The sequence below is a fragment of the Monodelphis domestica genome, chromosome 7 (genome assembly GCF_027887165.1).
Source record: "Monodelphis domestica isolate mMonDom1 chromosome 7, mMonDom1.pri, whole genome shotgun sequence".
Lineage (NCBI taxonomy): Eukaryota > Metazoa > Chordata > Mammalia > Didelphimorphia > Didelphidae > Monodelphis > Monodelphis domestica.
The window spans coordinates 151,469,151-151,485,670 of NC_077233.1; the positions used below are offsets into that span (position 1 = coordinate 151,469,151).

Consider the following 16,520-nt stretch of genomic DNA (forward strand, 5'->3'; position numbering starts at 1 on the left):
TACTTATAAATGAGGCCATTATGGTATCACTTGTAGCTTATGAATTTTTAATTTAGACAGTTCCCCAAAACTTATTTATCTAGTCATTTGTAATATGGTTAGAAGTAGGAGATTAGAAAGGACTAGGCTAGCAAAAGAGGAGGATATTTCTACTTAAAGATTTTTCATGCTGGAGACTACTTTTTAAAGCTTCCCATTCTGCTTTTGAATAGCTCTGGTTAGGGTTTTCTTTCTCATTGAACCCAAATCTGCCTCCCTTTCCAACCATTGCTTTGTTTTCTGGAGTCACGCAAACCCAGTCTCTTCTCCCTGACCATTATTTAAGGAGTTGAAGATTTCTATTATGTTTCCTCTTAAAGTTTTTTTCTCTAAGCTAAATATACATACAACTTTCAGCTTAGGTGTCATAATTTCATATCCCATCATCCATCTTGGTCACCTGTATCTAGATACATTTCAATTTTTCATCGGCCTTCCTAAAATGTGGTACCCAGAAGCAAATATAGTATTTCTGGTATTATCCAACAAGGAAACACTATGGTAAAACCTTTCCACCTCTGATGTTTTGGGTGCCAACATGCTCAGCTACAGAAAGTAGGCTAGTGTCCAAAGAGCTGATAAGCTAGTGATGTATCCTTTTTTAAGAAAGATGTCTGAAAGACAGGAACTTGAGGTTCTATTTTGATAAGGATTCCTAAGGTATATGTTATAGGAAGCATGGATTCATAAAAGAGGAACTCCTCATGATAGGGGTTTGAAACTAGAAAGAAGAGCGAGATAAAATGGAATGGTTAGTTACTCATGAGCAGAAACGTAGTCTTTCAGTAATACCTTTAGGTAAGAAAAAGGAGTAATTTTATGGCATTATTTGTGAAGTATATATATACACACACACATTTATTTATTTATTTATTTATTTTTAAACCCTTACCTTCTGTCTTGGGTATTGGGTCCAAGGCAGAAGAGTGGTAAAGGCTAGGTAATTGAGGTTAAGTGACTTGCCCAGGGTCACACTGCTAGGAAGTATCTCAGATCAGATTTTAACCCAGGACCTCCCATCTCTAGGCCAGACTCTCAATCCACTGAGCTATCCAGCTGCCCCCAAGAAAATATATTTTAAGAGAAAACAAATTTGACCTCAAAGTTGGCTATCCTTGATGGTATTTACCCCACTTTCCTTGTTTCTCAGCCTTTTTTCAGATACAATCTGAACTTTTATTCTCAAGGAGAGAAGACTTTTCAGGACATAGCATGTGCTCCAGTGGGTTTGATGTTCAGTGAGAAATTTGTCAGCATCAGCCAACATTTTATAAGTTTGGTTTTACAAGGCCAACGTTGATTCATTCTTCTTTGATTTGCAGGTGGAATCAGGCTCACAAGTCTTCAGGAACTAACTTTCAGGGACTTCCATCAAAGATAGACTCTTTAAAAGAAGAAATGGATGAGGCTGCAAATAAAGTGGAACAATGCAAGGTATAGTAGCTAAATAACCACAGAAATATGTTTTATTGGGAATTAACATTGAAGGCAGTACAAAGGTCTGAATTTTCCTGATATTCACATTTAAGTTAATCTGAATGTAATTAGGATCATAATACTATTTTAGTCACTTCCTCTACACTTGTGCTAAGATTCTTTGTCTATTCATTCTCATTTACTTTTCCCAATTAAATTGTGCTCCATTATTTTAGTACTTTTTTCCTTTTTTTTGCATAATTTCACAAAGCTCTTTCCAGATTTTTTGATATTCTTCATATTTTTCAGTTGTAATTGCTTTGTAGTATTTCATTGTATTTACGTTCCATAGTTTAGAAATGATTCCCTTTGGCTGGAAGTTTTAAATTGCTTCCAACTCTTTGCTCTCACATATATAATGCTATAATGAAAAGCCTTGAACATAAAGGCTCCCTTTTCTGTTTTAGTAACATTGTCAGGGTCTATTCTCAGCAATTACAGTATTGGGTGTAAAGAGTAGTATTGTTTTTATAACTTTTATCACATTCTTTCTTCTACTTAATCCAGGATCAACTTGCTGCAGACATGTATAACTTTGTGGCCAAAGAAGGGGAGTATGCCAGATACTTTGTTACGGTATGTCTTTATTTTTTTCTTCTGCAAAATGTTCATTTTTTTCCAAAGTGAACTCTTTGTTTTGTTGAAATCCTGCACCATGTTTTTGTCCATTGAAAACAAAGATCACATTTTTTTGTTCAACCATGTTGTAGTGTGTTCATCAACGCTAACATTGCCTTTGTTTTTGAATGTGGGTTCTGTTCCCAGTTATTAGAAGCCCAAGCAGATTACCATAGAAAAGCCTTAGCTGTCTTAGAAAAGGCCCTCCCTGAAATCCAGGCCCATCAAGGTAATGTAACTGTAACTTGTGTTCTTGCCTGAATCTTCTCTCTGCCTTTGCCCTCTCTGCAGTCTTCTTCTTCACCTTGCTTCCTTTGCATGCTGTCCCTAACAGTAGTGCCCACTTATGTTCTGGGATGTGCTATCCCCCCCCAATATACTTTTCATCTCTTGCTGCTGCATACTCTAACTAACAAAACATGTTATCTTTCTGAAACCTACCATCTTTTTTTTAATAGCACTGTATTATTTTGGTACCTCCTTGAGGTAGATGAAAGTATGTGATTGTGTTATCTTTTTTAGAATCTAATAGTTGAATTGCTTTGGTATTTAACCCTAGAATTGAAACTTTCAAGTCATAGTTTCCTAGAAAGATACCCTGGGATTTTTTTGAATATTCTAAAAATTGATATCATACATTGGCAGAGCTAGTGATGAACTATTTTCTAGTGAGGACCAGATCATAGCTATTTCTTCTCTGCTGTCTTTCTGCCTTTATGAAGACCATCTTTCCCAAAGAACATCACAAACTTGCTCCCTCATCATGGAGAACTGAAGATCATACCCCCAAGTTATGAGACATTCACATTGAAGATTACTTCTGTGAGGTGTGTGTATATGTGTATCTTAGAAAGAGAGGGAGATAGGCACAAACAGGCAGACTGAGACAGATAGACAGAGAGCAAATATGAATTAATATATGTCCATTGAGGTTGGTGGTTGAAATTAGATTAGTACTTACTCATCTTTCAGCCGCTAGTCCAAGAGAGCCACGCTGGACCCGAATTCTAAACCTGAGCATATAAGTTTGTCTGTTAAATTCAGGAAAGTTATTGTGAACTTCTGATTTGTCTGAAGCTTTTTGTTTATAGAAATAAATTTTTTTAAATGATAAACTTTCCAGATTAGGCAGTTTAGAGTTCTTGGCTGACCACAGTGGAAGATCTTCACAGACTCAGGGCAAATATGAATCACTCACCCTTTCTTCTTTAGATCTGATGGATTTCTAAGAGACCCCCTGCTCAATTCTTAAATGACCTAAGTTTCCAAGTTTCTCTGTGATAGTGATGTTGAGAAATGTATATTAAGTTGTTGGTATGTGGTGAACAAAATAAATGTAAAGTTGGTAGAACAGACTAACATAGTGAACTGAATATGAGAAAGTACAAACTATCATAAGAGTAGTTTACAGATGTTATTTCAGGTAAAATGTAGGAAGTGATGATATATGCACACAGATTGTGGCCAGTGAGGCTAATGAGGAATGTTGGGAGTGTTCAATAATCACTGGAGAACACTTGGAGCAAATAGCAATTGACATTTCTATAGAGCTTCAGGATTTGTTTACAAAGTGATTTTCCTCACACCAACCCAATGCAAATAATATTCTCCCTATTAAATTGATGAGAAACAGACTTAGGTTATAACTTATTGAAGGATGCATGGCTAGTAAGTCAAGAACAATGGCTCACAACCTGACCTTAACCCCAAGAGTCTCTGTACTATTCTGCCTTATCAGTGAAACAAAGTCAAGTTTTAAACTAGTGACAGTTGCTGCTTATGAATGCAATTTGTATGAAATTGTCAGAACGAGAGGCTTGTCACAGAAGAGACTAGTAGCAGTGCCCTCCACAGGCCTTAACAGGAAGCACAGGCAGCCAGTTAGATTTGTTGTAGACGTCTCAGGTGTGGTGGAGAAAGGAGCTGATTATCTCATGAGTGTGTGCACAGGTGATGGTGAGAGTCCTCCATGAGCATTTGGGAAATTCTACATTTGGAATGGCTATTTCTTATCTCTGTGTTCTCCATTTTGTGCCATCCCTCAGGAGATGTTTTTAGAAGATCACCTAATTATAGATGGGGTTCATACTCTTTCCCCAAGTTAAACCTAGCTTACTGATCTTACTGTCTCACAGGAACGACATGTTTATTTCCTTGGTCACCACCTCTTTCTCTGACATATCTTCAATTTCATCTCCCTGGCTCCTTACAAACTCTGCTTCTACCACACACATTCAAGTTTTCCTTATTCTGCAAAAGCCTTCAGTCAACCCTACTGTCCTCTAAAATCATTGTCCTATTTCTCTTTCCTTTCATTGCTAGACTTAAAAGAGTAGTGGACTCTATCAGAAATCTTCTCTTGGTCACCAGTATTACTCATTCTCTAGACCAGTCCACTCTAAGTGAGTTTATTTTTCCCACCACTCCACCTAAATTACTTTCTTGAAGGTCATCAAGTGACATAATCCTACTTGACCTCTCTGTAGGAATTTACATGCTTTTGAAAACCTCTTTTCCCCTTTCTCTTTCTGGGAATTTTTTGCTTTCATACTTCTCCACCTATCCTCTGACTTCTCTAATTTCTTAACTTTTTCCAGACTTGCCATTTAAATGAAGGCATTTTCCAAGATTGAGTCCATGGCTCTCTATTCTCTCTGTTGAACACAAGTTTCTTTAGGGCAAGAACTTATTCTTTTTTGTATTTGTGTTTCTGATGTCTAGATCAGTGCATGGCACAAAGCAGGTGCTTATTAAATCATTATTGTTTTAGTGCTATTGGTATATGCTGTCTTATGGAACTCTCATCCACAGCCATGACTTCTGTTGTCTTTATGCTGATAATTTCCAAATCTAGACTTCGGATTCTCTCCTCTCTCCCAGTTTTCGGTCTTATATTTCAACTGGATTTCCAGTTGTCATCACAAATTCAGTATATTTAAAGGAAAATATATTATTTCTTCATCACATCATGCCTTCTTTCCAACCTAACAGAATTCTGTTTTTTTTTTTAATCCCAGTTTTTCCATTTTGCTTATTCTCCCAGGCTTAAAAACTTTTATAGAATAATTTAACTTATCTTCTGTATCCCATCAAGCACTGGTGACTTTTTGTTACAAAATAGCTAATATCATACCTTTCCTCCCTTTCTATTCAATCTTACCTGCTACTTAGCTTTACAATGAATCCAAAATACTTCCACTGAGGACTTTAGGATCAGGTGGTTGGCCTAGCATTCAAAGTCTTTTATTCGATGGCCTCAAGTTAGCAATTTCCTGATAACAAGTTAAATGATCTTTTTTTTAATACCTTCCCATTGCACATAATTCCTACCCTGCCTCCCATCCTGATTCTTATCCATCCTTCAAAGCCCAGCTCAAATTCCTCTTCTTCTGTGAAACTTTTCCTGGCCACCAAAGCCTATAGTGACCTCTTTTTTCTTAGAAATCCCAAGATTTACATACTGTCTGTACAGTCATTTGGTACTTTCCACATATGCCCTTTATTGATATCTTTGCCTGTGTGGCCTTCTTCATCTGTATCTCTCACATCACCTGGAATGGTATCTTGTCCCCATAGCAGACATATTACTTGAGTGATTGAAATGACTGAGCATCTTCTTTGGTGATTGTCTTAGGAATTAATCCTAGATAAAAGAACATGACGTAGGAGAAAAAGCCACCAGGCTTAACTTTGTATTATTCCAAGAACCAAGTTGGGAGTCAGAGCTGAATTGCCTAAGGAAAGAAAGTAAGTCTTGTCATGGAAAGAACTGTGGCCTCGGAGCAAAGAAGCAAGACATTTAACTTCTGTAAACCTCACTTTCTTTAGTTACCAAATGGGTATAACCATACTTCAACACTCACTACACATGACTTGGGAAGAAATTCCTTTGTAAACTGAAAAATTCCTATTTGAGTAGGACGAATACTGGTTTCTGGTTAGTATTCCATTGGAAGCTGGTCCCAGCATTTTCTTCAGTACAATGTGTGCAGTCAAAGTTGAGCCTAATTGGGCAGGGCATTGTTGGGGTAAGAGGTTCATGGAAGATCTTCTATGCCTTCCTATACTCTTATTTTTCTTTCCTATCCATTTATTCCAGCTTTTTCACAATTGTCTTTTCCCCATCCATCTGTGGTTAACATTTAGTTGGGCTTTGGACTTTTGTGAGACATGATATTTTTCTTTATTTGCATACCTTCAGTTCTTCTGAGGGTTGCTGAGTCACTGACTATTTGTATATAGAAGAGTTGGTTCAAGCTTGTAGCTAGACTGCTTTTTTTTTTTTTTAAACACAAGTAGTCACAATTCAAATTCTCATGACGTGTTCTCATTAAGATTTAGTTAAGGGTATGAATGCTTCATGTTTGTAATTTTTTTTTAAAGAATAAAGTATTTCTATCAGACTTTTTCAACAACTAGTTCTTGTACTACACAGCTCTTACTTCTATAAGCTTAATGTTGAAAAATCTTGATTAGTTTAATTCAGTTCCACAAACATCTTTTAAACTTGCCTTTTGTGTGCAGTGTACTTTACTTGGTGCTAGAAATATAGAGATAGACATGGGTAAAGTTTTGGAAATCAGCTGCTTAGGAATATTGATTGAACCCATGAGAATTAAGGGGGTAACCCAGGGAGAAGGGATAAAATAGAAAAAGGGACTCCAGGGCAGAGCCTTGGAGGCTCCCCATACTTGGTTTGCAGAAGAAAGGAAAGGCAGTTGAAAAGAAGTAATCAAAAGAAAGCAAATAGAAAACCAGGGAAGAAGAGAATATTATCGCCAGGATACTATATACCAGGTCATCTTATCTAAGAGGGAAGAGGGTTATAGACAGTGTCAGAAGTTGCAGAGTTGAAGTAGTTTGAGAACTGAGAAAAAGAGGCATTTGGATTTAGTAGGTAAGAAATCACTGATGAACTTGGAGAGACCATTTTCTGTCAAGTGATGGCTTTGGAAGCCTTATTATTACAAAGGAGTAAGGAATGGGAGGTAAAGAAGAGGAGGTAACATAACTTTAAAAGTCTAACTGTGAAAGAGAAGAGAGATAGGATGGCAACTTGAACGGGTGGGGGAGGATCAAATAAATATCAAGCTCCATATATTTCATTATGGATCAGAATTAAAGCCCTTCAGAACTATATTTCTGTTAGGGAATTATTTTCTCTATCAGGATTAACAAGAGTGAACTAAAAATAGACATTATTTATCACTTTTCAAAGATTCAACCAAGTACACAAAGTTTTTACTAACTCTGAAAATTTGTGTCATCCAAATGGACTTCATTTTCTTCCTTTGGAAAAGGAAAGGGTACATACTTGTAGGTTAGAGTATCAGAAAATTTCAGAATTGAGAGGACTTTTAAAGTCCTTCTTATACGTTCTTTACTTGAGCAGAAATCTATTCTATCACTGAATCTGGAAGTTGGGAAATTATTAAAAGGTCATCTAGTATAATCTGTACTTGACCCAGAATCTTTATAACAACTGCATCCCCAAACACTAGCGGCCCATCAGTCTCTTGAGGAGTTTCTAGTAAAGGTCTAGTCCAGCACAAAAAACCTTTCTTCTAAAGACTTTTTTTTTTTTTTAATTTTTGACAACATATAGGATTCCTTTTAATTCAGTTTCAATGTATGAAGTATCTTAAATGTGAAGACTCAGTGACTTATGGAGTGATAGAATCAAGATTAGTGCTCCTTTAAGTTTTATAAAATTATTTACATATTGAGACATATCTTTCCTCGAACTGAAAAACTGGTACTAAATTTGTTTATAGAGAAAAAAAGTGTTGCTCTCTTTCAACTGTGAATTTCAAAACTACTCAACCCTTTTCAAACCATTCTTTAGAGGATGGGATTTGGCTATTTCCTGATCAATAACAATGGAGATACTTGGAATGACAGAATCAGATCCTGGAAACTACAATCTCCACCCTACTCAGGGTAACAGGATTTAGGAAGGGCTGCAGCAAAGCTCAAGATTTAATTATTTGAGAATATGACCTTCAACAGACATGTGCAAAGGGGACAGACCTTTGGGCAGTCCTGGGTTAAGCTAGAGCCACCATTGGCACAGGGGAGACACAGGAAGTGAGGTAGAGGACAGCTAAGGAGTCTGGGGACTTCCTGGGTGGAGGAAAGGAGGTTGTTGGAGGCTGGTGGCTTGGAGTGGAGGCCCTGAGACTGTTTCTCCATTTTGGTCACGTGAGTGATAGGGACTGATCTCTTTTCTTTGCCTCGGCTATCCAGGGCCTTGGACCTTTGGCCCAACCTAAGCAGAGGGGATATTTAAGCCCTATTCCCTTCTCTCCCCTTTCTTTCTCTCTTTCTCTCTCTCTCTCTCTCTCTCTCTCTCTCTCTCTCTCTCTCTCTCTCTCTCTCTCTCTGTCTGTCTCTCTCTCTCTCTCATACCTTTCTTCTTCCTGTTAGTAATAAAAAAAAACCTCCATAAAAGGTTGACTGCTGACTTGAGTTTTCATTTAGTAATTACATAGCTGAATTCCTTGGCGACCTTAAATTAATATATATCAGTCTTTTAAGTGATTTCCATATCACACAACCCAAAACATTAGGTTATAGAATGTCAGATCTGGAAATGATCTTAGAGAGTGCTTGGTTCAAGTTTTTATTCTATAGTGGACAAAACTGTTCTCCAAGTTATAGCAAGTTAAGGATGAAGACAGGACTAGAACCCAGGTTTTCTACTCTTGGTTCTAGAATTAACTCTCTCAATTCTGCACATGCTGCTTTTATGTGGCCTAAAAATCTATCCTTATTCCTCCTCTCTTATTTCTCCTTTTCTTACCTGACAATCTCATTCACTTCCATAGTTTGAAATCCTACTTCTTTTCAAATGACCCCCAAGTCTATTCAGATTTGACCTCTCCTGGGTTACCTGTATCCTCAACTCTTTTAGAGCATCTCCAGGTGGGAGTACCACTAATTAATTAACAAGCATTTATTAAGTGTCTGTGTATTAGGGCTCTGCTAGGTGCTTATGAGGTACAGACACAGACAGTTCTACCTGCAAGTAGCTTACTGGCTATCAAAGGGGAACAACATACTTCAAATTTGGTCTCCCAAATGAAGCTCATTTTTCTTTTCTTCTAAACGAGCATTTCTGCCTGACATACCTCATGAGGTGAATACTCATAACCTTGACATTTCTTTGATTCTTTCTTCTCTCTCACCTCTCACATCCATTCAATTACTAAGGCTCATTGATTCCACCTCCGAAATGTCTAGCATCCAGGTCCTCTAGATTCCCATTGCTACCACTCTTATTGACTTCCTCCTTGGACTGATGGAATATCTTCTTTAAGGTCTTATTGCCTTCACTTTCTCCTCTAATCCAATGCTGCAGGGATAATCTTTCTTCTGTCTGAGTTGGACCATGCCATTCATTTCTTCTGCTTCAGTGGTTCTTTATCTTTCTGAGTCAAGTTCAGATTCCCCTGTGTGACATTTAAGCCCTCCAGAATTTGGTCCCACTTTCCTCCCTTCCAGCTTCATCTTCTTCCAACTAAACTGGACTAATCCATCCAGCTCTGTCCTCACATTTGCATTCTATTCTTACATCTTTGTGCCTCTGCTCAATCTGTTCTTTGTTTCTAGAATGTCTTTTGTCTGCCCTCCTTGCCTGCTGAATTTCTGCCTGTCCTTTAAAGTCTAATTCAAATGCTACCTACCACCTCCATGAAGCCTGTCCTGTTCCCACTACCCCACCCTTGCCTGAAGTATAACTTTGCTTTGTAACTTTCTCATGTACTTCTTACATAATTTGACAGCAGATGTTTCATATACTTTCCCTAAATTATAACTTCCATGAGGCAGAGAGACCATGGCCCATTAACACTTGGTCTTTCCCCTGGACCTAGTATAGGGCCTTGTACACAGTAGATTCTTTTTTTTTTTTAATTAAACCCTTACATTCTGTCTTAGAGTCAATACTGTGTATTGGCTCCAAGGCAGAAGAGTGGTAAGGGCTAGGCAATGGGGGTTAAGTGACTTGCCCAGGGTCACCCAGCTGGGAAGTGGCTGAGGCCAGATTTGAACCGGGGACCTCCCATCTCTAGGCCTGGCTCTCAATCCACTGAGCTACCCAGCTGCCCCTACATAATAGATTCTTAATGAATGTTGTCTTTGTATTTAAGGAAGATAAACATGGACACAAATGATAATAGGAAATAAAGCATAATTTCATTTTTAAAGTACAAAACTCTCTTTTGAGGAGGGGAAGACCACAGGCAATATTATCTTTTTTGGGAGTGGGGTTGGATAGGGTGAAGTGAGGGAAAGCTTAATGAATGAAGTGGTATTTAAATGGGCTTTCAAAGATGAGCTGGAACATAATTATTTGTCCCCCACCCTCCCAGTATATCCTACTAATTTCCTGAAGTTCATCTCTGGTAGTGGGGGAAGGACATGGATTTGTGGAAATATAAATTATTGATTACCTTTTTAAATTTTATGCTGCTTAGATAAATGGGCAGAAAAGCCTGCTTTTGGAACTCCATTAGAAGAGCACCTGAAACGTAGTGGGAGGGATATCGCACTGCCCATTGAAGCATGTGTAATGCTGCTCTTAGAAACTGGCATGAAGGAAGAGGTATGTGCATTCTTTCAGATATTGCCCAGAGTATTCTAACCCTCTCCCTGGTGCATACCATCTGCCCATTCGTTCTCTATCCTTTTCTCTTTTAATGTCAGAGTAAGCCCCATCATTGCTTTCGACCATATATCTTTTGGCCTCAACATGTGCTTCATTCTTTGATATTGTGTACCTCTTTAGTTACATGACCTTGGACAGGTCTTTTCCCCTTTTAGGCTCTCAGTTTTCTCATTTGCAAATTGTAGGAATAGGAATACTTGGTTTCTAAAGACCTTTTTAGTTCTGATGTCCTGTGTCCTAGGGCTCTTTCATAAGATTCTTTGAATGTCTTATATTTTAGTTTCTTTTCATCTCTGACTTCTTGTCTTCTTAGACCTCTTTGACTTCTGGCATTTCATATTCAAAATTTCCTTTGGAGTCTGTCATAGTATGTTCTCAGGTCCTTTGAGCTTTGACTTTTCATTCTTCTATAATTGTTGCTTTATTTAGGGTCTTTTCAGAATTGGGGCTGGAGCATCCAAGTTAAAGAAGCTAAAAGCTGCCTTAGACTGCTCTACATCTCAGCTGGATGAATTTTATTCTGACCCACATGCTGTTGCAGGTAAATTCTTTAGTATATGCTGAACTAGCCACATCAGTTTTAGGAGCTCTTAATTTTCTTTATGCCATGGAACACCTTGGCAGTCTGGTGAAGCCATTAGACCTATTTTGAGAATCTTGTTTTTAAAAACAAAATAAAATACATAATGTTACAAAGGAAACCAATTATTGAAATTCATTTATCAAAATAATTAAAAATTTTTTTAAATCACACACTTAACTCAGTGCAGATCAAAGCATAATATTTTTCACTTTAATTTATTCATGTTTTTCTTTTGGAGTTTTGGTTTTATGTGAGTATTCTCTTACAACAGTGACCAATATTGAAGTATATGTTGTATGATAATACATATATAACCCAGATCAAATTGTTTGCCATCTCTGGGAGGGAGAAAGGAAAAAAGGAAAAGAAGGAAAACAATTTGGATCTTAGATTTTCAGAAAACTATGTTGAACATTGTTATTAAATGTAATTGGGAAAATAAAAAATTTTTTAAAAAAAATCACAAACCCTGGGTTAAGAACCCTGGGCTAAGGGATGACAGATGAGTGACAGGTGAGTCAATGAAAATATTCATTTAAACTAAGGACCTAAATCTATAAATTAGACATTTTAAACTATAATTTGATGTAAAATTGAAATTTCTTCTTGGATGGGTTTCCTGGGGTTCAAGGAAAGAGTTTGCTTGAGTTGACACATCTTGTCTGGTCACTTTGTAAAAATTGAAGCAGTATTAATTATTTTGCCCCATTGGGAGAGCACTAGGCTCAAAGTTAGAGGATTGATTGGGACATAGTCCTTGGCCTTCATACTGTCTGGTACTGTTTGTGACGTAGGCAAATCATTTCATATCACTGTCTGCTTTCTCATCTGAAAAGTGGATATATAAATGAATAAATCAACAAACTTGCATTTATTAAGCACATAATTGGTAATCATATGGCAGGAAAAGTGTTAAGTTCTGGGAATACAAGTAAAAAAAGACAGTCCCTACCCTTAAGGAGGAAATATTGTCTAATATTTATAGTACCTACCTCCGGGGTGTGTGAAGAAAGTTCTTTGTAAACCAGAGAGGACTATGTAATTGTGAGTAGTTGTTACTTTTTTCCTTATCTCCTTTCCCAGACAGGAAAGGATCTACTTTGGAGAAATAATTATTTTTAAGGAGCTACCTCTGGAGTATCCTACTCCTTCAACCTCTTTTTTATTTTTATTTTTTTTAATAATATTTTATTTGATCATTTCCAAGCATTATTCATTAAAGACAAAGATCATTTTCTTCCCCCCCCCCCCCCATATCCGATGCGTGATTCCACTGGGTGTCACATGTGTTCTTGATTCGAATCCATTTCTATGTTGTCAATATTTGCATTAGAGTTTCGTTTAGAGTCTCTCCTCTGTCATGTCCCCTCAACCGCTGTAGTCAGGCAGTTGCTTTTCCTTGGTGTTTCCACTCCCATAGTTTATCCTTTGCTTATGAATAGTGTTTTTTTCTCCTAGATCCCTGCAGATTGTTCGGGGACATTACACCGCCACTAATGGAGAAGTCCATTACATTCAATTATACCACAGTGTATTAGTCTCTGTGTACAATGTTCTCCTGGTTCTGCTCCTCTCGCTCTGCATCACTTCCTGGAGGTTGTTCCAGTCTCCATGGAATTCCTCCACTATATTATTCCTTTTAGCACAATAGTATTCCATCACCAACATATACCACAATTTGCTCAGCCATTCCCCAATTGATGGGCATCCCCTCGTTTTCCAGTTTTGGGCCACCACAAAGAGCGCAGCTATGGATATTTTTGTACAAGTCTTTTTGTCCATTGTCTCTTTGGGGTCCAGACCCAGCAGTGCTATGGCTGGATCAAAGGGTAGACATTCTTTTGTCGCCCTTTGGGCATAGTTCCAAATTGCCCTCCAGAATGGTTGGATCAGTTCACAACTCCACCAGCAATGAATTAATGTCCCTACTTTGCCACATCCCCTCCAGCATTCATTGCTTTCCTTTGCTATCATGCTAGCCAGTCTGCTAGGTGTGAGGTGATACCTCAGAGTTGTTTTGATTTGCATCTCTCTGATTATAAGAGATTTAGAACACTTCTTCATGTGCTTATTAATAGTTTTGATTTCTTTCTCCGAAAACTGCCTATCCATGTCCCTTGCCCATTTATCAATTGGAGAATGGCTTGATTTTTTGTACAGTTTATTTAGCTCTTTATAAATTTGAGTAATTAAACCTTTGTCAGAGGTTTCTATGAAGATTTTTTCCAATTTGTTGTTTCCCTTCTGATTTTAGTTACATTGGTTTTGTTTGTACAAAAGCTTTTTAGTTTGATGTACTCAAAATTATTTATTTTACATTTTGTGATTTTTTTCTATGTCTTGCTTAGTTTTAAAGCCTTTCCCGTCCCAAAGGTCTGACGTGTATACAATTCTGTGTTTACCCAATTTACTTATGGTTTCCTTCTTTATGTTTAAGTCGTTCACCCATTTTGAATTTATCTTGGTGTAGGGTGTGAGGTGTTGATCTATTCCTAGTCTCTCCCACACTGTCTTCCAATTTTCCCAGCAGTTTTTATCGAATAGTGGATTTTTGTCCCAAGACCTGGGATCTTTGGGTTTATCGTATATTGTCTTGCTGAGGTCGCTTTCCCCCAGTCTATTCCACTGATCTTCCTTTCTGTTTCTTAGCCAGTACCAAATTGTTTTGATGACTGCTGCTTTGTAATATAGTTTAAGGTCTGGGACTGCAAGGCCCCCATCATATGTGTTTTTTTTCATTATTTCCCTGGATATCCTTGATCTTTTGTTATTCCAAATGAATTTTGTTATGGTTTTTTCTAAATCAGTAAAGAAATATTTTGGGAGTTCCATGGGTATGGCACTAAATAGATAAATAAGTTTGGGTAGGATGGTCAATTTTTATTATATTGGCTCGTCCTATCCATGAGCAGTTAATGTTTTTCCAATTGGTCAAGTCTAGTTTTAGTTGTGTGGAGAGTGTTTTGTAGTTGTGTTCATATAGTTCCTGTGTTTGTCTCGGGAGATAGATTCCTAGGTATTTTATTTTGTCTAAGGTGATTTTGAAAGGGATTTCTCTTTCTAGTTTTTGCTGCTGAGCTGTGTTGGAGATATATAGAAAAGCTGATGACTTATGTGGGTTTATTTTGTATCCTGCAACTTTGCTAAAGTTGTTGATTATTTCAATTAGCTTTTTGGTTGAATCTCTAGGATTCTTTAAGTAGACCATCATGTCATCTGCAAAGAGTGATAACTTGGTCTCCTCCTTGCCTATTTTGATGCCTTCAATTTCTTTTTCTTCTCTAATTGCTACTGCTAGTGTTTCTAGTACAATGTCAAATACTAGAAGTGATAGTGGGCATCCTTGTTTCACTCCTGATCTTATTGGGAATGCATCTAGTTTATACCCATTGCAGATGATAGTAGCTGATGGTTTTAGATATATATTGTTTATTATTTTTAGGAACGACCCTTCTATTCCTATGCTTTCTAGTGTTTTCAATAGGAATGGGTGTTGTATTTTATCAAAGGCTTTTTCTGCGTCTATTGAGATAATCATGTGATTCTTGTTGGTTTGTTTGTTGATGTGGTCAATTATGTGGGATGGTTTTCCTAATATTGAACCAGTTCTGCATCCCTGGTATAAATCCTACTTGATCATGGTCCTTCATGATACATGATCCTTCTGATCACTTGCTGGAGTCTTTTTGCTAGTATCCTATTTAAGATTTTTGCATCTATATTCATTAGGGAGATTGGTCTATAGTTTTCTTTCTCAGTTTTTGACCTGCCTGGTTTTGGAATCAGTACCATGTTTGTGTCATAAAAGGAGTTTGGTAGAACTCCCTCTTTGCTTATTATGTCAAATAGTTTGTATAGTATTGGGATTAACTGTTCTTTGAATGTTTTATAGAATTCACTCGTGAATCCATCAGGCCCTGGGGATTTTTTCTTAGGAAGTTCTTTGATAGCTTGTTGGATTTCATTTTCTGATATGGGATTATTTAAGAATTCTATTTCTTCTTCTGTTAGTCTAGGCAGTTTGTATTTTTGTATGTATTCATCCATATCACCTAAATTGGTGTATTTATTGCCATATCAACCTCTTTTTAAGGAAATAGAGGGTTTGCTTTATAAACTTTGGGGTTCTTCTCCCCACTCCACCCTCATTATGTTTTCTTTCTGTTTTAGAGAGAAGCAAGAATCAATATACTTGAGTTTTTAAAGGAAGCCTCATATTAGTACTATATTTATCTATCACCTATCTATCTTACACTCAGGAGAAATTGATGTCTTTGCAGGTGCCTTGAAGTCCTATTTACGGGAATTGCCTGAACCTTTAATGACTTTTAATCTTTATGAAGAATGGACAAAAGTGGCTAGGTAAGGTGATCGAAAATTTATTATTGATACATAAGGAGAGCCCTGGACTTTGAATCAGAAGCTCTGGTTTTAAGGCCTGACTCTGATAACTTACTAGCTGTGTTGCCTTGGGCAAGGCTTACTGGCCTTGTGAACCCTGATATTCTTGTCTGTAAAACATACATACTATCTACAGAGGTTGTTGTGAAGAAAGTGAAATTTAAATTGTGAAGTTCTATACAAATGTATAGTTTATCATCATAAGCAGTTAACACAATTAAAAATCACCCTCTCACATCCTCACAAGATAATCCTCCCATCTCTACTTTTCCTTTGGTGGATATAGAAACAAAATTGTGTTTGAATACAAATCTAACATTTGGGAGTTAAATGACCATGAGCAAGTCTTTTAGCCTCAGTTGTGAGGAGCAGTTTTATAAATTTTCAAATGCCCTGTAAATGTGAGCAATCATATTAGCAGTATCAGTAAACACTTATTATTTGCTAGACACCATACTAAGTTCTGAGAGTGCAAAAAGAGGCAAAAGACAATCCTGAACTAATGAGACAGTGTGAAAACAAATATACACAAAACAAGCTACAGGATAAATAGAAAATAGTTTAGAGAGAGAAGTCACTGGAATTAAGATGGATGAGGGAAGGTTTCCTATATAAGTTGGGATTTTAGTTGGGACTGAAAAGAAGTCAAGGAAGTACATAGTTGGAGCAGAGGTGGGAGGGCGTTCCTAGCATGAGGGATAGCCAGAGAGAATGCCTGGAGATAAGAAATGGAAT

At 37.2% G+C, this 16,520-nt stretch overlaps 1 protein-coding gene across 6 annotated transcripts in view; it reads left to right on the forward strand.

The window, feature by feature from the left end:
• Positions 1-16,520, forward strand: part of ARHGAP17 (Rho GTPase activating protein 17) — a 131,003-nt gene that overhangs the window by 86,718 nt on the left and 27,765 nt on the right. For all 6 annotated transcript variants that reach the window (XM_007499043.2, XM_007499037.3, XM_007499038.3 and 3 more), the window contains exons 7-12: positions 1,362-1,473; positions 2,023-2,091; positions 2,281-2,362; positions 10,611-10,738; positions 11,231-11,342; positions 15,665-15,746. In XM_007499043.2, coding sequence (XP_007499105.1) covers positions 1,362-1,473; positions 2,023-2,091; positions 2,281-2,362; positions 10,611-10,738; positions 11,231-11,342; positions 15,665-15,746 — 585 coding nt within the window. The remainder of the gene's footprint in view (positions 1-1,361; positions 1,474-2,022; positions 2,092-2,280; positions 2,363-10,610; positions 10,739-11,230; positions 11,343-15,664; positions 15,747-16,520) is intronic.